This window comes from Dipodomys merriami, unplaced genomic scaffold (assembly GCF_024711535.1).
Source record: "Dipodomys merriami isolate MVZ:Mamm:240054 unplaced genomic scaffold, mDipMer1.0.p SCAF_177, whole genome shotgun sequence".
In the NCBI taxonomy this organism is placed as follows: domain Eukaryota; kingdom Metazoa; phylum Chordata; class Mammalia; order Rodentia; family Heteromyidae; genus Dipodomys; species Dipodomys merriami.
Window position 1 is genome coordinate 745,848 of NW_027203126.1, and position 25,113 is coordinate 770,960.

At 43.4% G+C, this 25,113-nt stretch overlaps 2 protein-coding genes across 10 annotated transcripts in view; one reads left to right on the forward strand and one right to left on the reverse strand.

Moving 5' to 3' along the window:
* The window catches only part of LOC138829837 (ARF GTPase-activating protein GIT2), a 54,439-nt gene extending 42,084 nt beyond the window's left edge, over positions 1-12,355 (reverse strand). For all 8 annotated transcript variants that reach the window (XM_070026384.1, XM_070026382.1, XM_070026380.1 and 5 more), the window contains exons 1-6: positions 12,179-12,355; positions 6,833-6,966; positions 4,602-4,714; positions 3,915-4,020; positions 1,730-1,816; positions 1,193-1,323 (exon numbers count right to left, since the gene is read on the reverse strand). In XM_070026384.1, the coding sequence (XP_069882485.1) occupies positions 1,193-1,323; positions 1,730-1,816; positions 3,915-4,020; positions 4,602-4,714; positions 6,833-6,966; positions 12,179-12,230 (623 nt within the window). In that variant the 5' untranslated portion in view covers positions 12,231-12,355. The remainder of the gene's footprint in view (positions 1-1,192; positions 1,324-1,729; positions 1,817-3,914; positions 4,021-4,601; positions 4,715-6,832; positions 6,967-12,178) is intronic.
* A 2,454-nt stretch (positions 12,356-14,809) lies between these two features.
* Positions 14,810-25,113, forward strand: part of LOC138829838 (ankyrin repeat domain-containing protein 13A) — a 31,006-nt gene continuing 20,702 nt past the window's right edge. The window contains exons 1-3 of one of the 2 annotated variants that reach the window (XM_070026385.1): positions 14,810-15,187; positions 22,041-22,173; positions 23,425-23,549. In XM_070026385.1, the coding sequence (XP_069882486.1) occupies positions 15,092-15,187; positions 22,041-22,173; positions 23,425-23,549 (354 nt within the window). In that variant the 5' untranslated portion in view covers positions 14,810-15,091. The remainder of the gene's footprint in view (positions 15,188-22,040; positions 22,174-23,424; positions 23,550-25,113) is intronic. The other variant, XM_070026386.1, reaches the window with a different exon arrangement.

Genomic DNA, 25,113 nt, shown 5'->3' on the forward strand with positions numbered 1-25,113 from the left:
TGGTAGAGCGCTAGCCTTGAGCTGAAGAGTTGGGGGGCAGTGCCCAGACTCAGAGTTCAGGCCCACAACCGGACCCAAAATAAAAAAAATGTTAACTAGGGCTGGTGCCATCGCACACCTGTAATCTAGATACTCAGGAGGCTGAGAGCTGAGGATTACAGTTTGAAGTCCACTACAGCAGGAAAGTCTATGAGACTTTTATCTCCAACTAACCTCAAAAAAGCCATTATTGGTGCTGTGGCTCAAGGGCTTGAGCAATAGTCTTGAGCACAAAATCTCAGGGATGTTGCCTAGGCCCTGAGTTGAAGCCCCAGGACCAACAAGCACGTGTGCGTGCGAACACACACACACACACACACACACACACACACACACACACACACACACACACACACACACACACACACACACACACACACACACACACACACACACACACACAGAGAGAGAGAGAGAGAGAGAGAGAGAGAGAGAGAGAGAGAGAGAGAGAGAGAGAGAAATTTGGGCTAGGTGTGGTGGTCTACCCTGTAATCACAGCTAGTCAGAAGTCAGTGATCAGGAGGACAGAAATTGGAGCTAGCTCAAAGCAAAATGTTAGCAAGATCCCATCTCAACCAATAAGTCAATGTGGTGGTGCACACTAATGGTCTCAGCTAGGCAGGATTTAAGTATGTGGATCACAGTCCAAGGCTGGCAAAACCACAAAACTCTATCAGAAAGATAAAGAAAAACAGATGGTGATATGACTAAAGTAATAGATCAAGAAGTAGAATAAACATGTGGCATTGAATTCAAACCCTGTTGCCGCACAAAAAAAAAGAGTAGGTATTGTTTTTTGCAGCATTAGGGCTGGAAGCCAAAGCCTTATGTATGCTAGCCAAACACTTACCGTTGATCTTACACCACCAGACCTTTGTAATTCTTAATAACTGACTTATACTCCAACTACAAATCAAACACCATTGTGCCATACAGGATCAAATTAAAAAATGGGAAGCTAAACACAATGGTTTATGATTCTACCCTTCTGTGACTCTGCCAGGCAAACCTTAATAATTTGAAATGTCTTCATTTGCAAAATAAAATATAAATCTTTAAAGGGGTTAAGTATTAATCAATCACAATTTAATGACTTAGCAGTAAGTTATATCCACTGTAAAAGAGAGAAGTGGCAACAATATTGGCCTCCTACCTTGCATAATCAACAGGAGTTTTCCCACTAGAATCCTGGGTACCTGGGTCAGCGCCATATACTGCCAACAACTCAGCTTGTAAAATCTGTCCTGCTTTTGAGGCGACATGGAGTGGGGTGTTTCCTTTTTCCTAAGGATCATTAATTGAAAGTCAAAATTAAAAGGCAACCCTTCTGTACAGTATTTTCACAATAAAAATATATTTTAAAAAATTGGCAAATCACACAATCTGGGAGCTAGTGGCTCATGTTTATAATCCTAGACCTTCAGGAGGCTGAGATCTAAGGATTGCGGATCCAAGCTTGCCCTGGCAGGAATGATTGCGAGCCTCTTTTCTCCAATTACCAAAAACTGAAAGTAGAGCCGTGGTTCAAAGTGGTAGAGCACTAGCCTGAGTAGAAAAGCTCAGGGACAGTTCCCAGACCCTGAGTTCAAGTCCCATGACCGACAAAAATAAATAACAAATTACATAAACTAAAATCTATAAACACTACTCAGTTTCAATTTATTATCAGAATCAATAGGTATTTTCTTACAGGATGAAAGAAGTTGGCCTGGGCTCCTAAAGATAGCAGTCTCAGACAGGTTTCAAGATTCCCTGTTCTCACGCTTGAATGAAGTTGCTAAAATATACACAAAAAACAAACAAACAGAGTATTTGTTAAAAGCATCAGGAATTATGTACCAGAACAGCTGGCAGCCTATTTTAATATGTTACATTAGTAACACATAATCTTTATTTGGCTAAGTATAATAGATGGAACACCCTCTCTCTTGAGCATCAGGTCTTTACTACTGATAAGGAAACCAGAGCTTTGAAACTAGAGCTAATCTGCTAAAAGGCAGGACTCGGTCAAGAAAGTAGCACCATTAGAACCTAAGGGAAAAGCAGTATGAGCAACTACTAGTAACTACTCTTGAGGGACATGAATTTTCAAACCCTATCATCTTCAAGTTTTGTAATCTCGAGAAAGTTCTTTTTTTTTTTTTTCCCCCAGGACTGAGGACCGAACCCAGGGCCTTGCTTGCACTGAGTGGGCGCCTTTCCACTGAGCTAAACCCCCAGCCCCTCGAGAAAGTTCTTTAAGTTGATGAAACCTCAGTTTCCTTATCTCTAAAGTGGTGATAAAGGGCTGAGAATGTGGCTTAGTGGTAGAGTGCTTGCCTGGCATGAATGAAGCCCTGGGTTCGATTCCTCAGTACCACATACACAGAAAAAGCCAGAAGTGGCGCTGTGACTTAAGTAGTAGAGTGCTAGCCTTGAGCAAAAGAAGCTCAGGGACAGTGCCCAGGCCCTGAGTTTAAGCCCCAGGACTGAGAAAAATAAAAAATCTTCAAAGTAGTGATAAAAAAAACTATCAACAGGGCTATTGTAAGAATTCAATAATAAAGAGCCTACCATTGAGCCTAGTACATAGAAAATGCTCAGTGAGGGCTGGGAAGGTGGCTCAGTGGTAGAGCGCTTGCCTTGCATGCCTGAGGCCCTGGGTTCGATTCCTCATCACCACATAAGAAAAAAGAAAAAAGCCGGAAGTGGTGCTGTGGCTCAAGTGGTAGAGCTGAAGAGCTATGGGACAGCACCCAGGCCCAGAGTTCAGGCCCCATGACCGGACCCAAAAAAAAAAAAAAAAAAAAAAAGAAAATGCTCAGTGAATTCAGATGCTGTTATAATTAGCTGCTTTCATTGTTATTGAGCCTAGGGCTTTAAATTCTATACTATGTCAACTACAGGTCTCTGCCTCACACCATATCATCATAGAAAAGCTCAACCTTTCAAAACATGAATCTCCTTCCTTCACATCTACCTGGGATTAGCCAAGATATAATAACCTTCATTATAGGAATAATAATAACTACTCTAACACCTACACATAAGTTGGTTTTTTTTTTCCTTGGATATTTTTGTTTTGGTAAAGAGTATTTTGAACTATGACTGGCCAAGCTCTGCGGACATATGTCAAAAGCACTGCTTCAAATAAAAAAGATGCATCTTTTTTCATAGCATCTCTCAAAAACATTCTAAGACCCACATAAAGAATACCATCTGGGGATGGGAATGTGGCTTAGTGGTAGAGTGCTTGCCTAGCATGCATGAAGCACTGGGTTCGATTCCTCAGCACCACATAAACAGAAAAAACTGGAAGTGGCGCTGGAAGTGGCTCAAGTGGTAGATTGCTAGCCTTCAGCTAAAGAAGCTCAGGGACAGTGCTCAGGCCCTGAGTTCAAGCCCCACGACTGGCAAAAACAAACAAACAAAAGGAGAATACCATCTGCTTATACAATAAACCATCTTGTACAGTATAGCTTTCAGTTGTAGCCTACTTTCTGAAAACTCTTCTCACTATGCGACCTAGAACTCTGAAGAACTTAGCCCTCTTCCTTTGCTATTTCGTTCTCTAGTCCTTTTCAAACAATCAATCATCCTGTAAACTTTCTCATCTCTTCTAGAAACAAACGTGGCTTCTATTTCCAAATTAAACACAATATAATTTTAAAACCATGTAGGAAAAAAGAAAAGGTTTCTAGACACTCGTTTCCTCTTTGCTCTGTACCTCTATCGGGAGGAATGGCTGTCGTTTAACTTAAGATTAAAGACAAAAATGATTACAAAAAAAGCTGGTATTAAGTGTACAAAAATGAAATTTTGTTCTTCTGTATTCCTTCTATTTTTTCAAGTCACCATACAGCTTGTTTAGAGACTGTATTTTAAATGTGACCCACCTTACTAAGGTCTTTGGCAGTCACACTATCGTCATCACGGCAGGGCAAGCGGTGGACAAATGCTAACATCTGATACTTGGCTCTGATGAATTCTGCTTTATTGGGACTGGTTCAAAAACAAAACAAAACAAAACAACAACAAAAACAGTTCACTTGCAGTTCAGATTCAGCATTTCCCATTCTTTGTATTGTAAGAAGAGGAAGTAACCTGCATCCCCCACCCCCTACTCGAGAATAAAACGAACAAAGATGGAATAGGTTTCAGCAGTGTTGAAGGCCTGAAGTCTGAAAACATACATTAGTCATTATAATGGTGGGTCTGCAGAATAACTGCTTTTTATAGCATGCCTCTTCTCTGTGTAATTTTCTTAATTCACTGTAAACTTAGGAGGAAGTGGCAGTTAGTTCCATCTTACAGGTGAGGAATTAGGCGGAATGGTGTTCCAAACTAGATTTCCTCTTCTTTTTAAGTCTGATTACAAGCAAGTCTTGGCCCCCAAGTGGTGAGATCCCTAACTCATGTCAGGTAGCCATGGAGAAGTGGAAGGGTCCTGCCTGCTTCAGTCCAAGCTTCCAGCAGCTGCCCCGCCCTGCCTCCCCTTGTGGAGGCTGATCAAAAATAGCTGCACTTTCAGCACACCCCATTTGTTGTGAAGAAACAGAAGTATTTATAAACATTCCACTCACTGTACTTTATCCTGTGGATTAGCTTTACGTCTTCCACTCATAATAGAGGCAGGGTCCAGCAAAGAATGCTCCCATATAGAGTTAGCACCATTGTTATACAAGGTCTCAACCATCTAAAATGAAGCAGTATGAAATTGTGTATCTTAAATTCTTTCCACAAATATTTGAAGGGAATCAGTGACAGAAATTATAAATACTAACATGTTTAGCATACCATTCATATCATTGTTTTCTGATTTTAGAGTGCGGAAGACCCTATGCAGGATTCAATTCCAACAAGCGGGATAGCTAAATCCATAAATGGGTTTGGCTGTACTGTACACATACAAACACAGAAGTAGATAAAAGAAGTATAAACTTTGACACCAGTAACTTGTTTCCCAAGCCTGAACAAATACTGTTTTACTCACATACGCTGAGTACTATTCACTTACTTTTCTTAAAATATACACATTTTAAAGAACTTTTATTAACAACTATGATCTGATGTACCAGTAGTTTTGTATGCAACCATTAAAGCAAATATTGAGTATAGTATGCATCTTGAGTAACACTGCTGGCTTATGGTTCTTAGGATTTTTTTTGTTTTGTTTTGGTCTGTCATGGGGCTTGAACTCAGGAACAAGGTACTGTCCCTGAGCTTTTTTACTCAAGGCTAGCACTCTACCACTTGAGCTACAGCTCCACTTCTGGCTTTTTGGTGGTTAGTTGGAGATAAAGAGTATCATGGACTTTGCTGTTCAGGCTGGCTTTGAACTACAATCCTCAGATCCTCAGCCTCCTGAGTTGGAAGGATTACAGGCTTGAGCCACAGTACCTGGCCAGTGTGGCTTTTTAAATAGATCTAAGAGCAATGCATTCCTTTACACATGAGAGTAGGCTATTGGAAGCGTCTAAACAAAATATCTAAGCAAACAACATCTCAATTTCATTTCAAAGAATGACACTTAAATGACCCCATCTGCTTTTCACATTTATATCAGAGATCCAAACCCATGTGCACTGGTCCCTGGTTCATTCAGGCAAGTTAAAAGGAAATGGTATGCAGCTGCCACAGAAGACAAATAAAGCAAAACACATTTAATCAATTTCCAAGAGAACTTGAATACATATCCAACATAGAAGTACAGGTGATGTGACATCAGAACTGAAATAAGAGTCCATTCAACAAAGTATTAGGCATGCCATCAAAACATGTAACCTTAATTTGGTCTTTGACTAGTTAATGACAGCTTTAAGAAAATTTAAGTAAAATGTTTCAGAAATTTCATTGGAATTCTGGTCCAACTAAGTAGAAAAAAAAAAGTTTTTAAAAGTATTAGCAGGTATTCAGGAACAGAATATTAGTAAGAAGTTTCTCAGGATACTGGTGGCTCACTCCTGTAATCCTAGCTACTCACAAGGCTGAGATCCAAGGATCACAATTCAAAGCAGCCTAGGCACAAAGTCTGTAAAACGCTTATCTCTAAATTAACCACCCCAAAACTGGAAGTGTAACTGTAGCTCAAAGTGGTAGAGTGCTAGCGTTGAGCAAAAAAGCTCAGAGACAGTGCCCCAGGCCGTGAGTTCAAGCCCCAGGACTAACAAAAAACATTAAAATAAATAAAATTTCTCAGGAAGTAGTGTTCAGAACACTGAGCACACAGTATGTGGGAAGATTGACTATAAACTATTTCTAGTAACAGTTTAGAAAGTCAGCAGAAAAATACTATTGAAAATTCTACTTGCATATTTTAAATGTTAGATTTCTATTTATTTATCTCTGCATAAAATTGAACCTTTGGGCTGGGAATATGGCTTAGCGGTAGAGGGCTTGCCTAGCAAGCATAAAGCCATTGGTTTGATTCCTCAGTACCACATACACAGAAAAACCCAAAAGTGGTACTGTGGCCCAAGTGATAGATTGCTAGCTTTGAGCAAAAAGAAGCTCAGAGACAGTGCCCAGGCCCTGAGTTCAAGCCCCAGAACTGGCAAAAAAAAAAAAAAAGAAAAAAAAGAAAAAAAGAACCTTTGGTACAAGATTTATGTCAGGAGAGAAAAAAGTCCTAAATGAGGAATTCAGTACTGGAAAATATTTAGTCTATATGTGGAATTAATGGGCAAAGCACTTCTATTCAATTATGATGCAAATAGTTTATGAGACCTAAGAAGTACATGAAGAGAAATCTTGTTTGTTAACAAAACAAGCCTTCAAACATAAATTATGAATTGTAAGAACTCTTATCCTTTACCTGAAGCAGTGTTGGAGGCCACGGCGTGTGTTTAAGATGCCTTACTTGGGAGATATGACGCCCTAGACTCCGATGAACGCTGCAACACTCGTCACATATAAAAGTTCCCCTATTTACTGATGCCCAGGAAGGATCTGGAAGAGAATGAAATCTCATTGGCAAGGATCCCAGTGCTACTATATTTCAAGAAGGCAAAAGATGACTTAGGTTTTTTCCTGTGTGTTTCCCCAACCCCAACCCCCCCACCCCAGAAAAACAAGGCATATTGTTTGGTATACTCACTAACATATCAAGCTGGAGATCTTGTCTGCTGATACCACCTACCTTGGCTGACCAGGTAAATTGTTAGCTGAAACTAACAGCCTCAAATAAGCAGCTACTTTCTTTCTGGTTTAGGGATACAGTCTATAACCTGATTATGGATCTACAATCTCAGATGTATGTACTTTCATTATGTCAGAGAAGCAAATTGAGAGAATACAGATGAATCATTCTGGCTTCATCTCCACATAGAGCAAAACAATATAATTTTGATTATCCACCTAGTGGTATCTACAGTAAACAGAGAAACAACTGCTGCCCCAACCCACTGGAAGAAGTCAACACATCTATCTGCTAACAGAAAGCTGTGAGTAACAGAACTATAAAACCACTCAGCTGCCATGGTCTGAGGACAGGGAAATATGGCCCCCTCCACTAGGCAATGCTCTTTGATTACCACTGTTTTAAGCAAACTTCAGAGTCTAAGCTTACAACTGATGGGGGGGGAGGAGGAAGGAGTAAATTTTTTTTTTTTTGTCACAGTGGGGCTTGAACTCTGGGTCTATGCCCTATCCCTCAGCTTTTCAGCTCAAGGCAAGCATGCTACCACTTGAGCCACAGCTCCACTTCCAGTTTTCTGAGTGGTTTATTAGAGATAGAGTCTCATGGACTTCCTTGCCCGGACTGGCTGTGAACCATGATCCTCAGATCTCAGCCTCCTGAGAAGCTAGGATTACAGGCATGAGCCACCAGCGCCCAGCTGTATACAATACTTACTTATCCTTTCAAATCCCACAGAATTTCATTAGACCTTCTTTCAAACAAGGAATAATTTACATCAGGCAAACAGGGGGAATCTGAGCACTTAGAAGCCCAAATATTTACAGACAAGCCTCGCACACTTCATCAGATTCACAGAGGGGTGATAGTAGGTGCCACTCAAACTGCCTAGTCTAAGGGTTATATTTTAAAATTCTTCAATTGTCCACAAAAATCTCTAAAATGCATTCACATCATCTTTACCATTTTTTGGTAACCATTTATCCAAACCCTTTCATGAACCATATAATGAAAAGTTATGGGATTTCAATCAGACAAATCGTAGGAGCCAGAAAGTGTAGTGGTAAAGAGGCTGGATCTGGGGCCAGGAAGGTGGTTCAGCAGTAGAGTGCTTTCCTCGCATGCATGAGGCCCTGGGTTCAATTCCTCAACACCACATAAACAGAAAAAAAGGCAGAAGTGGCACTGTGGCTCAAGTGGTAACGTACTAGCCTTGAGCTGAAGAGCTCAGGGACAGTGCCCAGGCCTAGAGTTCAAGCCCCATATCTGACCAAAAAGAAAAAAAGAGGCTGGATCTGGAGACAAGCAGTCCATGCTTTGAATCCCAACTCGGACACTTATTGCACAGTAATCTAAGGCAAGTTACTATTTTTGAGTGTATTCCCTGTATGTTAAATAAGTATAAAACACATCACAGGGAGATGACAATATAAAGAGCAAGTAAATGGCCTTTATACATCAATACTCAGTAATGTTAGCCGTTAGAGCTTTTGTGAATTATTTTCTAAAAAACTAAAATGATCATTGGAGAAAGTTTATGGTTGGAAATACTTACAATATTGAATATTTCATGTGAACACCGTACAATTCCAGTGGAAATATTAGTGGAGTTTCCAGGTAATTCCAAGTTTGTTATACTTGAATAAATTTAAAACATAAACATATAGGTAGGCACTGGCAGCTCATTAGGAGGCCAAGATCTGAGGATTAAGATCCAAAGCCAGTCTTGGCAGAAAAATTATGAGACTCTTATCTCCAACTAACTACTAAAAAGCTGGAAATAGAGCTGTGGCTCAAGTAGTAGAGCCTAGCCCTTAATGCGGGGGGGGGGGGGGGTGTAAGGGAGCGCTAAGGGATAGCCTGGGTTCTAGCTAGGTTCTGACAAACACACGCACATACACAAACACAATCAGGAACGTGGCTCACCATCTGCCAAGCTTTTGTGAGGATTGTCCCCAGGACACAGACACACATATAAATAAACTAAATTTTAAAAAAACAAACTGCTGGGCATGGTGGTGTACAGCACTCAGGAGGCTGAGACAAGAGGATCTGGAGTTTGAGCCTCCCTGGGCTCCATGATGAGACCTTGATTCAAAAAAGAAAAAAAATGTACCAGGTACTGGTGGCTCATATGTGTAATCCTCAGGAGGCTAAGATCTCAGGATTTCTGTTCAAAGCCAGCCAGAACAGAGAAGTTCAAAAGACTGTCTCCAATTAACCAGCAAAAAAGCTGCACTGAAGGGGTGGCTCAAGTGGTAGAGCATCAGCCAAGAGCAGAAAAAGCTCAATGAGAGTACAAGGTCTGAGATGAAACTCCAGTACTGGCACACTCACATGTGTGTGTGTTGGCACACACACACAAAAGTAGTCAATTAGATCTTAAAAGTAAATAAGATATCATAGTTAAATGCTTCCATAAATCATTCAGTGACATAACCATGAATACTCCGATGTCATCCTTAAGTTACCTTTTTTTCCCCTTAGATAGGAAACATTAAGATGAAGAATCCCTTATAAAGACACATAAAAACATGGAACTAGAGGCATGGTAAAGCTCCAGCCATGAACAAAAAAACAGCAAGAGCTTGAGGCTGAGTTCAAGCCTCAGTATCAGCAGACACACACACATACACACACACACACACACACACACACACACGCACACATATACATCTTAGGCAAGAACATAATTTTTTACAGGTAGTACTACTGACAAGATTGAAAGCAGGGCTGGGAATGTGGCTCAGTGGTAGAGTGCTTGCCTTGCAGGCATGAGGCACTGAGTTCGATTCCTCAGCACCACATAAGCAGAAAAAGCTGGATGTGGTGCCGTGGCTCAAGTTGGTAGAGCGCTAGCCTTGAGCTGAAGAGCTGAAGGACAGCGCCCAGACCCAGAGTTCAGGCCCCATGACTGGCAAAAAAAAAAAAAAAAAAAAAAAAAGATTGAAAGCATAATTTTGCTTTGCACATAATATTCTTGGAGAAATTAACAGGAACAAGATGATAAGGATTTAACATATATTAAATGAGGTTCTCTGTTAATAATTTAATCATCATAAATCAGAATCCACAGGAAGAATATTAACATAGAAAAAACAAAACTGAGTACATATGAATGAGGCTGGATGAAAGCTTAGTTTACCTGGATGTTTTATGCTGAGACTATTGAATGTGGCATGTACAGACACCACAAATCATTTTCAAAAATGTGCCTTCTCAAATCTTAGGAAATTCTATATGAAAGAAAGTAGGCCCATTAGCATTTTCTGGGAGAAGACCTCAGCATCAGTATCTCAAAGGTAGCTATTTCACTAGGACAATGCAGAAAAGGCAGCATAAATTCCTAGCTACTCAGTTCACAGAGCATTTCAAGGTAGCCTCATTATATTCAAAACAGGAAGGAAGTGACTCAAGTCCCTGTAGATTAGACATTCAAGACAACTAAAACCATACAATGGAAGAGAAACTCTTCTGAAAAGCACAAAACACTCCAAAAGTGAAAGATAGCACTTCAGAATGCCAATGGAGAAGCAAATTTACCTTTGCCCCAGATAATCCCTTGAGAAGTAGAAGACTATGGATCTCAAGAGGAAGTCTGACATTAGACACATGTGAATCCAATGCATCACAAAAAGTTCAACTGAAAACAGGCAAGAAAAGGAAGTGGAACAAAGAAAAAAAAAGTTTTCTCTAAACATATCTTTTGCAGAGAACCATGGAGTTTGTATAAACTTGGTTTATAAAAACACCTCTTTCAAAAACTCATCCTGTGAAGAAAACCGTTACCACCACCTGCAGTACTCAAGCCATGAAATAATCATATGGGTTGAGTTATCACAGTACTATTTAAAATCAAGTCTTTCCTTCTAAATGACAAGGCGAAAATCAGAACAGCTGCAAAGGCACTGCTGTTCAATGATTTAATTAAGATGGTTTATTGGACATTGGTGTGCCAAGAAAGCCACCTGACATTTAAATCACTTCAAACTCAAATCTAATAGGTCCAAGGATGAAAAACAACATAGACTGTGCAAGATCTATCACTTTGGGCCCAACTGTTAAAACAGATCGGATCTTTAAATCCAGTTATTCTGCCTTGGAAAAAGTGGCTGCGGCTTTTCGAAGCCCCTAACATGTTTACATCACCAGTGACTGTGTTTGGTAAGTTGTAATTAATGTTGTAGCTTCGAATGAAACTCTAGCTTTATGGCACTGAAACGGAATAACATAATACGAAAGAGGACCCAAAACAAAACAAAACTTAGGTGGCTCCTAAGAGTATCCATTGACTCTTCTTAACCACTGAGCATTGTGTTCCCACTTATCCCCATCGGAAAAAATGAGGAAATCAAGGCTCTGGAGAAGAGAAGTCACGAATCCAAGGTCATCCAAAAGCAACATTTAGTGTGAACCTAGGCCCTTCGGATCCACTAAACTTAAGCCATGCGTGGGCTCCTAAGTGCTGATTACTGTCCACGAGACCCCGACGCGGAGCTTCTCCCCGTGGAGAGGGGCTGCCGGGAGGTCCGGAGCAGGGCAGTCCCTCCCTCCACAAGGGAATCCGGGAAAGTCTCAGTTCAGGGTCGCCTTTCGGGGTCCGAGGGGGTGCGTCCGGATAGTGGTGACACCTGCAGCCTGGGGGGGGGGGAGCCGCAGCAGGGAGAACGCCCGCATTTTACTTCTGTAAATTAGCCTTCCCGTGGATTGCCCAAACCCTTCCTGTCAGGGAGCGGCTCCAAGCCCGGCCTCGGCCCCGCCGCCTCCCTGGCCAGCCTGGAACCGAGCGAGGGGCTAGACCGAGGCGGCGAGAGGGAGCAGCGGGCGGCGGCCCCCAGCCCGGCCGGCTGACAGGCCCGGGACCAGTCCCGTCCCAAGGCCACCCCGGGGCTCCACTAACTAGAACCCCGGCCTCGGAGTGCGGGGCTCGGCTGCAGGACCCACCCGGCCCGAGGGGGCGGCCCCGGGGATGGGGGTCCGGGCCGGGAGAGCAAGAAGGGAGCGGGCCCGGCTGCTGAGACTCACCCGGCCCACTGCAGTCAGCACACACGTCGCTGCTCCGGAGCCGCTTCGACATGGCTCCAGCCTCCACCTGCCGGGACCCAGGGACCCCAGGACAGCCAAGGCAACTGCGGCTGAGGCGGCGGCAGCGCTTCCGCTCTAACGGGTCGCGGCGGCAGCGCTGGCAGCGGCGCCTCTCCCCTCAGCGCCTCACAAGCCGCAGCGCAACGCGCACGCGCGGGGCGGGGCCTGCCTGCGATTGGCAGGCCATGTGACCGGAAAGGGCATGCTTCCTGATTGCCATCTTGAGTGAGGGCAGGTGCCTGATCCAGCATCCTCTGTGAAGGCTACATGTATTTGGATCTTCCTTGCTAGAAGAAGTTCTCCTGCTCCCAGCTCGGATTCCTAACAGAGGAAGCAGCACTATCTTATGACAGACCAGTACCACAGTATCACAAAGACAAGTTCCTTTAATCAACAAATACTTGAGTACTTAATATATTCTACACACTGTTCCAGAGAGCTTATGTTCTATTGAGGTAGATCTACAATAGAATAAGTAAAATACTTCATGGCTAAGGGGAAATGGAGTAAGTTATGAGAAAATGAGGTATGTTTGCTCCATGGTAAAGCCTTCAATTAATCATAGCTCCTATTATTCTCCATATTATCCTTGTTTCATAATTTCTACTTGGGATTCAAGAATTAGAATAGCTAACCTAGAATGATTAACCAGATGCTATGAGTAAAATACAATAAAATGAGATTAGTGGGAAAATAGGTGAGCCTAACTAGTGAATAGTTATGTTACCTTTTGTTTCTTTGCTTCTGTTGGTACTGAGATTTGAACCCAGGAAGGGACTCTACCAATTGAGCTACACACACAGTCCTGCATGCATTACATGTAAACACAACTATGACCTTTGTTCAGCAAATACTGGATGCTTCCTGCAGGTCAGCTACTGTTTTGGTTTTAGGTAAGTCAAATAGATGTGGCCACTGCCATTGTGGTGTTTCAGACTAATGATACTTTAGAAGTGTTGATTAAGCATGGGATGTTGAAAAGAAATGAATAAGTATCGTAAGACTTTTGAAAGAATGAGATGTCCCAAGAGGAGGCTTCAGCAGTGTTAGTGTAGAGTTCGTCTCTCCAGTGATAAGTGTGTATGTAATATAGAAATAAACATGTAATTTCCACACTTTCCACAGTTAGAGCCTCTGGGTGTCATCCAAATGTTCCTGTACCCTGTTTTAGCTCAACTCACAAATCTTCTGGGCTCCAATCCACACGGGTGGAAAATGGATTAGAACAGGATTCTTCGACAGCTGTTGCAGTCATCTGAAAAGCTTAATGGAAATAATGCAGAAAAGGCAAGAGGAATGTTTTCAGGATGCATGGAATAATTTTACTCAGCTATGTGGTCTAGTTATAGACAGCTGGACAGAAGGACTTGGTTTTCATTGAGTCAAGGATGAATTTTAAGTTTTGCAAACTGGATTAGTCCTTTGAGTCATAACCCCAAATCCAATTTTGGCTAGCTTAAAAATGGTACTCAAGTGTGCTGATGGCTCACACCTGTAATCCTAGCTACTTGGGAGGTTGAGATCTGAGGATCACAGTTTGAGGCCAGCCTGGCCAGGAAAGTCTGTGAAACTCTTATTACCAATTAACCATCAAAAAGCCAGAAGTGCCCTCTGTACAGTATTTACACACACACACACACACACGCCAGAAGTGGAGCTGTGATTCAAATGGTTGAGCACAAGACTCGAGTGAAAAGGCTAAGGGACCAGTGTCTAGCGACTGAGTTCATGCATGCCCTCCTCACACACACACTGGTACACATGTGGAATAAACCACCCCTGGAGGTAACTAAATCATAACATTGGAATATAGAACAGTGTTTCTCTGGAAATTTCTGGAGTTGTGTTTTGAGGCTAGGGAGGCTTGGGCTGTTCATTATCCTACGAAGCATTGGATAACTTGCACGTGAGACTCTTTCCTACACTAAACTACCAAAAAACCCGGAAGGGAAGCTGTGGTTCACGCACTAGAACACTAGCCCTCAGCAAAAAAGGCCTGGAACAGCACCCAGGCCCTGAGTTCAAGCCAAAAAAAATAAATAAAAATGTTCCAAGGCTGAGAAATATAAAAAGGTAGATCTATTATTATTCAGCTACCTGAAGCCACTTCCCTAGGGTTTTAAAGATCCACCTTTGAAAATTATTTGGTGTTGCCCACTTCCAAAATGGCTCCTGACCAGTCATGGAAGGATCTGCACTGATCCAAAAAGCTGGCAAGGATGCCAGTAGCCAGAATGGTTTGGTCCAAGCCGCTGTTGTCATCTCCCCCCACCCCTCCACTGCAGAGTCAATGGAAGAGGCCCAGTTGTGGAGCGAACCAACTCAGGCGCCTCGAGCAGGAGGGTTATTTCCTCGTGACGGGTAAAACTGAGCTTTCCTCCTTGAGATCTTGAGCCAACTCCGAGAACTGAAGATTTTCCTCGTGCTTTCATTACGATTCGTGGTGTGGGATTGGCGATGGGTGGGATCGGGTGGATCTGGGATTCGTTGCAGGTCCTTGTCCCCGCCCCCCACCTCGGTGCGCAGTGGTTCGCTCTCCGTACTTCCCAGTTTGGGGCAGTTCGGGTCGCAGAAGTCGGTTCCGGAGCTGTCAGCGAGGGCGCGAGCGCGTCGGGGCGCGGGGTGGGCGCGGCCGACCCGGTCCCCGACCCGGCCCGCGACCCCTGGCCTTTCGCGCGCCCCGCACCCGCTTGCCAGGCGGCGGACGGAGTATCGCTCTCTTCGTCCGTCCGCTTGCCGGAGTTCTCTAGATCGGCAGCCGCCGGACGGACGAACAGACAGGCAGACGCCGGAGACCCCTCCCGGGTTGAGGCTCGTGGGCCGGCCGGCCATCCGGGCCGCGGCATCCTCGCCATGTCCTCGGCCCGCGACGCCCGCGGTCAGTTTCCCCTGCACCTCCTGGTCTGGAACAACGACTACCGGCAGCTGGAGAAGGAACTGCGGGACCAGGTGAGGAGGGGGCGGAGGGAGCCGGGTGGTTGCCAGCCTTCAGTGCCGAGGGGTCTCGCCCTCGCCTTCGGCTTTGCGATCGTGGGACAGTAATCACAGTAGGGCACGTATGGGGCGCTTGCTGTATGCCAGGCCCTGTGCCGAGGGCTTTTCTTCTTCTCCTCTTTTGTCATTATCCTTGTAACCTTGCCAAGAACGCCAGGGGGTAGGCAGAGAGGTAGGTAGGGAGGTAGTAGGTAGATAGGTAGGTAGGTAGGTAGGTAGGTAGATAGGTAGGAAGGTAGGAAGGTAGGTAGGTAGGTAGGTAGGTCGGTGAGAAGTGTTGGTATTATTCTATCTGACTGGGAAAGAAACTGAGGCTCCCAGAGGTTAGTTGCTGCCACTCTGTTCATTAATACCAAGTCGGCATTTTATCTCAGGGCGGCTAGCTGCAGAATTCAGTCTTAACCAACTGCCTCAAAGACTTAGGAACCACACACACACACACACACACACTCACACACACACCGTATTCCACCCATTCTTTCGAGAAAGAGTTTGGTTCTTGTTTTTTCTTTTCTTTTTTTTTTTTTTTTTAAGACCAGGTTTTAACTTGCCCTGTGACCTTGGGCATGGCTTTTTTTTATTGTGAGGCCCGTAATAACAGATTTTTAGAATGAGGAAGTTGATGGGGATGTATGCAAACTCAGTACTGGACTCTATTATTGATGATTCTAGGGGGGAGGTGGGAGGGGGAGGCTTAGCAATAAGCAATTAACAAGCTTTCAGGGAGGCTGGTCCATGGGAAAGTTTGAGAATCATTGGTGCTCAGGGTCCTTTAAAATCCCTTCCTGTTCTAACATGTTTTGATTCTTTATCTTTTATTTATTGCCATCTTTCTAAAGAAGTGGTTTTCAGTTGGAGGCGGATTTTGACACAGAGAGAGAGGGGGGAGGAAGAGAGGAAGAGGGAGGGAGGGAGGGAGAGAGAGAGAGAAGAGAAGAGAGAGCGAGAGAGAGCGCCCCACCTCTCACCCTGACATTTGGTAATGTATGGAGACATTTTTGGTGGTACCTGAGGAGGAGGGGCTGCTGTACTGGTATCTTAGTTGAGTCAAGGCCAGGGATGCTGCTAGTCCCACAATGCACTAGGCAGCCACCCTCAGCAGGGAATTAATCTGTTCTGAATGTCATAGTACCTTGGAGAAACCTTGTTTTAAAGGCCAGCAACTCCAGTTGGTGTTGGTACTCTCTAGTTACAAACTAACAAATTCAGGAAGTAGGATAAGGATTTGTAACTGCTCCTGAGATTAAGTATAATTCTTTTTTTTTTTTTGGGTCCAGACGTGGGGCCTGAACTCTGGGCCTGGGCGCTGCCCTTCAGCTCTTCAGCTCAAGGCTAGCATTCTACCACATGAGCCATAGCTCCACTTCCGGCTTTTTCTTTTTGCTTATGTGGTGCTGGGGAATCGAACCCAGGGCCTCAGGCATGCAAGGCAAGCTCTCTACCACTGAGCCACCTTCCCAGCCCCTTAAGTATAATTCTTATCTTTAGCTCCATTCATTTTATCCAGAGTGTTAAAGACCTGCTTTTGAATGGCTTCAAATTGACCCTGTAATAATTGTCACGAACTTTTAGAGGAAAGGGAGTCTTGGTTCTCTTCAGGTTGGTAAAAAATTGTGCAAGGTCAGCGTCACCCCATTTGACCCATTATTGCTAAGTGTGTGCTTGCAGCCTGCCATGTTTATTTAAAGTTGGTTAAGCATCTGCTGGCTGTCAAAAAGTCTTTTCTTTTTTCATCTAAAAAAGAATTCCACACTGGGCAATGGAGCTACCTGCCTATGATCCAGACAACTCTGGAGGCTGAGGCAGGAAGATGTATCTTGGAGGCTCACCTGGACACTTTAGCAAGACCCTGTCTTAGAAAAAAAAATAGCAGAGCAAGGTTTTATAAGAGTCACTGTAATCAATTAGATGACACAGTAACTATTTAATTGTTAAGGTGATATGGCACATGCCCCTAGACAAAATGACTCACCATTAGGTATCCCAGTATACCTGATGATTTAATTCTTATTCTATTTCTAGACATGGCCCAGAGCCAGGGCAGTCTCCAAGATTTTTTTTACTCTTCCCCCCTCACTGCCCCTATCTTCAGGCTTGAACTCTAGGTCTGGGCACTGTTCCTCAGCTCTTCAGCTCAAGGCAAGCACTCTACCACTTGAGCCACAATGCCACTTCCCATTTTCTGGTGGTTTATTGGAGCTAAGAGTCTCATGGGTTTTCCTGCCCAGACTGGCTTTGAACTGCAATTCTCAGATCTCAGCCTCCTGAGTAGCTAGGATTACAGGCATGAGCCACTGGCACCTGGCTTACTCTTACATCTGTGTCTCACCATTTCTATCCTGGTGCATGCCTATGACCTATGATCTCAGCTTCACTTGAAGCTGACATGGGAGAAACACAAGCTTGAGGCCAGCCTGGCAACATACAAGGAGTGTTAGGTGCAGCTTAGTGGTAGACACTTGCCTAACAATCCAAAGAGGGAAGTAAACAACCCCAATAGTTCTGGTTTTTAGGGGACAGAAATTTTTATCTGTACCTTTCATTATTGTTGCTGCCCCGCTTATGCAATATTAAAAAAATGAGAGAATTAACGTCCTACTGAATAAAAAAAGTTTCATTATCATTAAACCACACTTTTTTTTTTTTAACTGGTGCTGGTACTGGAGCTTGAACTCAAGACCTCTTGTTCTCATTTAAACCAAACTATACTCTTTCAATCCTGATTGCTGAAAACAGCAGGCTTTTTACAATCATTGGAGGTGAAGTTAAGAGCTAAATGTTCATTAAAACAAGAACAAAGTGTTGGTTTATAATCTAAAGTGTGACATAGTAATCTTTCTGCCTGCAAAATGTGATAAAAGTAGCTATTGGAAATTCTTTGCACTTTTTTTTCTTCTTTGTATGTCAGTCCTGGGGCTTGAACTCAGGGCCTGGGCACTGTCCCTGAGCTTTTTTGCTCAAGGCTGTGCCAATTGAGCCCAGCTTAACTGGGATAAGAGTCTCACAGACTTTACTACGTGGGCTGGCTTCAAACCATGATCTTCAGATCTCAGGCTCTGAAGTAGCTAGGATTATAAGCATGAGCCACTATCCCCTGGCTCTCTGTGCAAACTTTAAGGACATTTGTATTGAAATTTGGGAATTAAAATCTTTAAGATGACTTTCCTAGAGTAAACTTTATGTTCTTAATGCCCTTATCTAAGGTTGAGGAAGAATATTCATACTTGCTAAGTTTTTTTGGTTTGGTTTAGTGTGCTTTTTCCTCTAGTTCTGGGTATAGAATTCAGGACACTACCACTAGATTTCCCAATCCTTTTGCTTTTGTTTTGTTTTGTGTTTTTCAACTAGAGTCTTTTGATTTGGCCTGGGCTGGCTTCAGACTGTGACCCTCTTACCTCTACCTTCTGAGTAGCTGGGTTTATAAGTGAATGCCATCATGCTTGGCTAGGTGGTTTAATGTTGTTATCAGCTATTATTATGGGACATCTCATAGTCTAGCAGTTTCTTCAAGGGAGGAGACACTGACCTGCGCATCTTGATGGGGAAGCTTGACTGTCATAACCCCTCATCTTCGCCATCAAAGGGGCTCAGACAGGGAAGTTGCACAGGCCCTTCATGACTGGTTGAGTGTTCTGCTGTCACCACCTAGAAATTCTTAACTATTTGAGTCTGAGTTTGGTACTTAATCTTTATTTTTTTTTTGTTAGTCATTGGGCCTGGGCACTGTCCCTCAGGTCTTCAGCTGAAGGCTAGCACTCTACTGCTTGAGCCACAGCACTATTTCTGGCTTTTACTATCTATGTGGTGCTGAGGAATCGAACCCAGGGCCTCATGCATGCAAGGCAAGCACTCTACCACTGAGCCATCTTCCTAGCCCGTGTATTTAATCTTGTAAAGATGAGGAGAGTGACCCTGGAAGCTAACTCTTGCAGTGCTGTGCTGCAGTGTTGTTGTTGGTGGCGATGGTGGTGGTGGTAGTAGTAGTGGTATGTGTGTGTGTGTGTGTGCGCACGTGTAGTTATGAATTTATTTTGGACACCAGCCTTCTGTGGCAAGACTCCTCTGAGTCCCATATTCGAGATGGGAAGAGAGGCTCAGGTACATACTTCACTGTCTGAGTCAGAATTTAAACCTAGGAAGTTGAACTTATTCTAAATCCGCCATTCTTTTTTTTTTGGTGCCAGTTCTAGCTGGACCTTTACACTGCTCTACATCTGGCTTTTGGGTGGTTAATTGTAGTTAGGAGTCTTAACAAACTTTCCTGCCTGGGATGGCTTTGAACCACAATCCTCAGATCTTATAGGCATGAGCTACTGGCCCCCAGCATTGAGATGGATTCTTTTTTTTGGTTGTGGGGCCTGAACTCTGGGCCTGGCATTATCCCTCAGCTCTTCAGCTCAAGGCTATTTTTCTACCACTTGAGCCACAGCTCCACTTCTGGCTTTTTCTGCTTATGTAGAGCCCAGGGCCTCATGCATGCAAGGCAAGCACTCTACCACTGAGCCACTTTCCCAGCCCCAAGATGGATTCTTAATATGTAGCCTAGGCTGGCTTTTACTTGAGCTCTTCTACCTCAGCCTCCTGAATGTTGGAATTATAGGTATGTACCATCATGACAGATTGTTGGAGAGTTATTCATTTATATTCATATAAGAGATAATAGTATCATAGTTTTCCTATGATACATTCATCATCAGGGTAATACTGGGCTCATACAGTAAGCTAGTAAGTTTTCCTTTCCCTTCTTCATTTAATTGAACTTGAAGGTTTAGTTTATACGATAGAGATACAGGAAGATAATGAATCCAATAGTTATTTCTTTCCTGCTTTGTTCATAGCTCCTAAGTTTATAACCTGTTATTTTTTTCAGGAAAATAGTTACTGAATGCAAGTTAGAGAATCATGTAGCAGAGCTCTGCCTTTTGGAGTTCTCAATTTCTTTGGTGTGATAGATAAGCCATTCTCTTGGGAAAAGGTGCTGTGACCCCGCTGTGTCAGGAGACACGATGCTACAGTAGTCTCCCCTTTGCCAGACATCACTTTTTGAGATCTCATGTATCTGTGGCCGATCATGGTCTGAAAATAGGAAATATAAAATTGCAGAAATAAACAGTGCTTCTTTTAATTGCATGCTGTGAGTAGCATGTTGGAATCTCCTGTCATCCTGTTCCATCCTGCCGGAGATGTGATTTGTCCCTTTGTGGAGCGAATCCACACTTCATCTGCTGTCCACCCGTCAGTCACAGTACCACTTTCAGTATCAGATTCACCATTGTAGTGATAGCTCAGTATCTGATTTTTCTCCACAAGGGCCCTAAAGCACACAAGAATACTGATACCAGAGAGATGCTGAAAACTGCTTCCTTCAAGTGCCGAGGGGAAATTGTTCATTTATCCCACACATGTGTGCACAGGAAAAATGCCATGTACACATAGAAGCTGGTACTAGGCTTTATTTTAGGCATCCACTGGGACTTCTGGAACATATGCCATATGTGCCTCCGCAGTTCCCCCACCCTCCACACCCCCTCCAGCTCTGGAAAAGGGGCTTACTGTATTTCAGCACCTGGGAGAGCACTAAGACCTGGGACTGGTCCAGAAGGCCTGGTTCTCAGCTAGCAGCGCTTTCAACCACTTTTCCTATTCCTTGAGTGACATAATTTTAGTAAAACAGAAGAGTTGTCTACTCAGAGTCTCACTTCCTTCCTAAGTGGCACGTTGTATGTCTTTGGAGACTTTAGTAAGTGCCCTGGGGCATCCAGCCTTTTCAAACAAGATAAAGCACATTCCCTAAGAAGTGCTGTGACACTTAAAAATGGCTTAGGACTGCCAAAACTGCTGTGGAGCAGTTCTTCGTGTCCTTGGAAGAACTTTCAGAGCCTTACTGCAGGCAGTGCGTCAGAGAATCTGCAGCTTGCCTTTGTAGCTCCCACATGGCACTGAAAGGAGGGCCGAATAGCAGAATTGGGATGAAGAGCTAAAGGCCAGATTTGTATGTCTAGCTCTAGGAAAGATGTCCAGGATGGATGAAGTGACATGTGTCATCTGCAGATGTGCCTGGCAGACCACACAGCACACCCGTAATCAGAGGGACCCACAGATGCCCCTGGAGGTCATGCACTACTCCAGGGTACTTAGAACTCAGTACACATCCATGAAAGAGGATTTTTGTGTGAATCTATCTACAGGATATAATTTTATTCTGACATGGATTATCGTCTGTGTTTTGAGTTTGGAGTATGTCCTGTACTTTGGTGCTCTGTGTAGTAGCTGACTGTACTTCATGAAAGCCTCTAACCTTTCTTAGATTTGAGTGCTGACAAGAGATTTAGATTGTAGTAGATGATGTAAGGCTAAGAGTCATGTGTAACTATTAAGCTTTTATACAAAGAGAAACTCATCGCTTAAATAAAGGTTTTAAGGGGCTGGGAAGGTGGCTCAGTGGTAGAGTGCTTGCCTTGCATGCATGAGGCCCCGGGTTCGATTTCTCAGCACCACATAAGCAGAAAAAGCCAGAAGTGGTGCTGTGGCTCAAGTGGTAGAGCGCTCGCCTTGAGCTGAAGAGCTGAGTGACAGTGCCCAGGCCCAGAGTTCAAGCCCAGGACTGGCAAAAAAAAAAAAAGTTTTAAAAAGAGACAGTAATTATCTTTATTTATAGTCCCTAAACTCATATTTCAAATGTGCCTTAACATATTGCTGTAATTAGTGTGTAAATACCATTTTCTCCTCTTTGTACTTAAGGCAGCTCTCAAGCATGTTATGTTCTTAAGTATCTAGGTGTATTTAGTGCCAGTGTTTTATTTTACAGAATGTGGAGGCTCTGGATCCTCGAGGTCGAACATTATTGCACCTTGCAGTTTCTTTGGGACATTTGGAATCTGCTCGGGTCTTGCTCCGACATAAAGCAGATGTGACCAAAGAAAATGGCCAGGGATGGACAGGTAAGTATACTTCAAAAAGTAATTTCAAGTCATTCATTTTACTTCCTCTTTCTGAAAAAGACTAGTTTCAATCATGATTTTCTTCCAAGTCAGTTGAACTTTTTTTTTTTTTTTTTGGTTGGTCGGTCATGGGGCTTGAACTCCGGGCCTAAGCACTGTCCCTGAGCTTCTTTTGCTCAAGGTCAGCACTCTCCCACTTGAGCCACAGCACTACTTCCAGCTTTTTCTGTTTATGTGGTACTAAGGAATTGAACTTGGGGCTTCATGCATGCCAGGCAAGCACTCTACCACTAAGCCACACTCTCAGTACTCAATTGATCCTTTCTAGGGACAGGGTTAGGGGCAAGGAGATGAGAATGGGGCTGCTGCCAGGCAGGGCTGACAGGTCTATAGCACAGTGACCTGATCCCTTGGTAAAGGGTGATGGCTCCTGTAGAATGCTCTCATGCAAATTTGTCCCATTATACATGAATTCTGAGGCCAATTTTAACCTGCAAATATGGTCAGATCCCCACTGAGTCCATCAGAGTAGGCAAAAATAAAAAAGAGCCAGGTGCCCGTAGCTCACACCTGTAATCCTAGCTACTCAGGAGGCTGAGATCTGAGGATCTCGGTTCAAAGCTAGCCCGAGCAGGAAAGTCTGTGAGACTCTTATCTCCAATAAGCCACTCAGGAAACCAGAAGTGGCGCTGTGGCTCAAGTGGTAGAGTACTAGTCTTGAGCTGAAGGGCTGAGGGACAGTGCCAAGGTCCAGAGTTCAAGCCCCACGACCAACAAAAATAAATAAAGAAAAAAGAAATTATTGTTAGAGACAGTCTCTTCTGAGTCTGTGAAATCTTGGCATTTTGTCATTTTTTTCAAGCTCTATTACTATTAGCCAAGCAAGGATATACTCATAAGTAAGTGCAGTTCTACCTACTTATCTACAAGTAATCTTAGTGTGTGAGCACATAGTGAGGGTTTGGTGTCTGAAACCCTGTCAGGGCTTCAGAACCAGCAGTGAAAAGGGAGCTAGGATCTAGAGGCTGTAGGTGTCTGTTTGCTTTTACACTGCTGTGAGCTAGCAATCAGAAGTCAGGGTCCAGCTGCATGTAGCCTTTGTCCCTCTTTGAGGCAAATATTGGTCTTCAATCTGTACAGATAGCTTTTCAGACTGGCTTTTTGGAATTGATTGGAAAGTATGAGAAGACTTAGAATTGATCAGCATGTATGAGAAGACTTGGCCATTAACGTCCCCCTTTTATTTTCCAGTCTTACATGAGGCTGTGAGCACTGGCGATCCTGAGATGGTATACACGGTTCTTCAACATCGAGACTACCATAACACATCCATGGCCCTTGAAGGAGTTCCTGAGCTGCTACATAAAATTCTTGAGGTAGCCAGAAACCTGGGCTTGAACTAAATGCTGCTATAATAGCTGGAGACATCCATATTCATCTCCTTGAAAGATTCATGAATAGTGAATATGGCATTTTGATGGCCACTTAGCACCAGTCCTGCCTGTTCACCTTTGTCAAAGTGTGGGGCCTCTCACAAATTATGTTTCAAGGTCACCAGGCTTGCCATTTTAAGTGCTACTTAAAATGATCACTTACCTGGACACAAAACAGTTTGTCCAGGCACCTATTTTTCTTAAAAGCAGTATCTAGAATGGAGGTTACCTTGAGAAAATGGTGGCGAGCACAGTGATGGGTCTAGGCATTTTCAGGGCCTGCCGAGGCTCCAGGGTCTGTGTGTGGCTTCTCCTTGCCCTTCTCCTAATCACTTCCAGCCATTTATATTTTGTCACTTTTAGCCCATTTCCTTAACTTATTTATACTTAAAGCTTTGGGGAAAGTTTATCTAATCTTGAGAAGTAAAATATAGGAGCTCTGTGGCCCCCCAGTGACCTTTCATGGATGGTTTGGAATGATGGCTGCCTCATTAGGATAATCGGTTGTGAAGCCTGAACTCTGGGCCTGGGTGCTGTCCCTCTTCAGCTCAAGTCTAGCACTCTACCACTTGATCCACAGTGCCACTTCCAGCTTTTTCTGCTTATGTGGTGCTGAGGGATCAAACCCAGGGTCTCATGCATGCAAGGCAAGCAGTCTACCACTGAGCCACCTTCCTGGCCCTGGGATAATCTTTATTACTTGAAAGAACCATCTTATCAGTCAGCCATGTGTAATATTCCCAGGGTAGCAGCAGACAAGAAAGCAGCAGTGACTCAGTTTTCAGTGTTGTTTATTCTCGTCTTAAGTACAAAAGTGAGTTTCTTGCAATAACTCCTAAGATATCTACTAGTTAAATCAGCTTTACCACATTAAAGTACATCTCTTTAGAAAAATCAATAGCCCTATCAAGAAGAGTAACAACTTCATTATGAGATGATTGTTGTGTGTTAATTGAGCATTCTTTAAATTTTTTTCTAAGCCATAACTAAGATATTCCTTTACTAGGTGGCAGAATGCAATTTCCCATAAAATATCAAATAGTTCATGCACTATTTTCAAAATAGATACATGTTTAGGATTGTGCAAAGGTCACATGGGTTTATTGTTTTCTTATCTAGCTTACTGTAGAAGGAACTAAAAACATCATACATTTGGTGGGGCAGCAAGTGACTTATTTAACATGGGGTCACACTTCACTTAAAAATACAGTGTAAATTTTTTTTTGCCAGTCCTGGGGTTTTGACTCAGGGCTTGGGCACTGTTTCTGAGCTTCTTTTGCTCAAGGCTAGCACTCTACCACTTGAGCTACAGCACTACTTCTGGCCTTTTCTGTGTATATGGTACTGAGGAATCAAAACCTAGGCTTCATGCATGCTAGGCAAGCACTCTACCACTAAGCCACAGTCCTAGCCCATGAAAGATTTTCTTTTTTTACCTGTATTGATCTATAGGAGTAGACTATACTGATTTGTACTCTGAGGCTTTGGACAGCCATTAAATGACTTG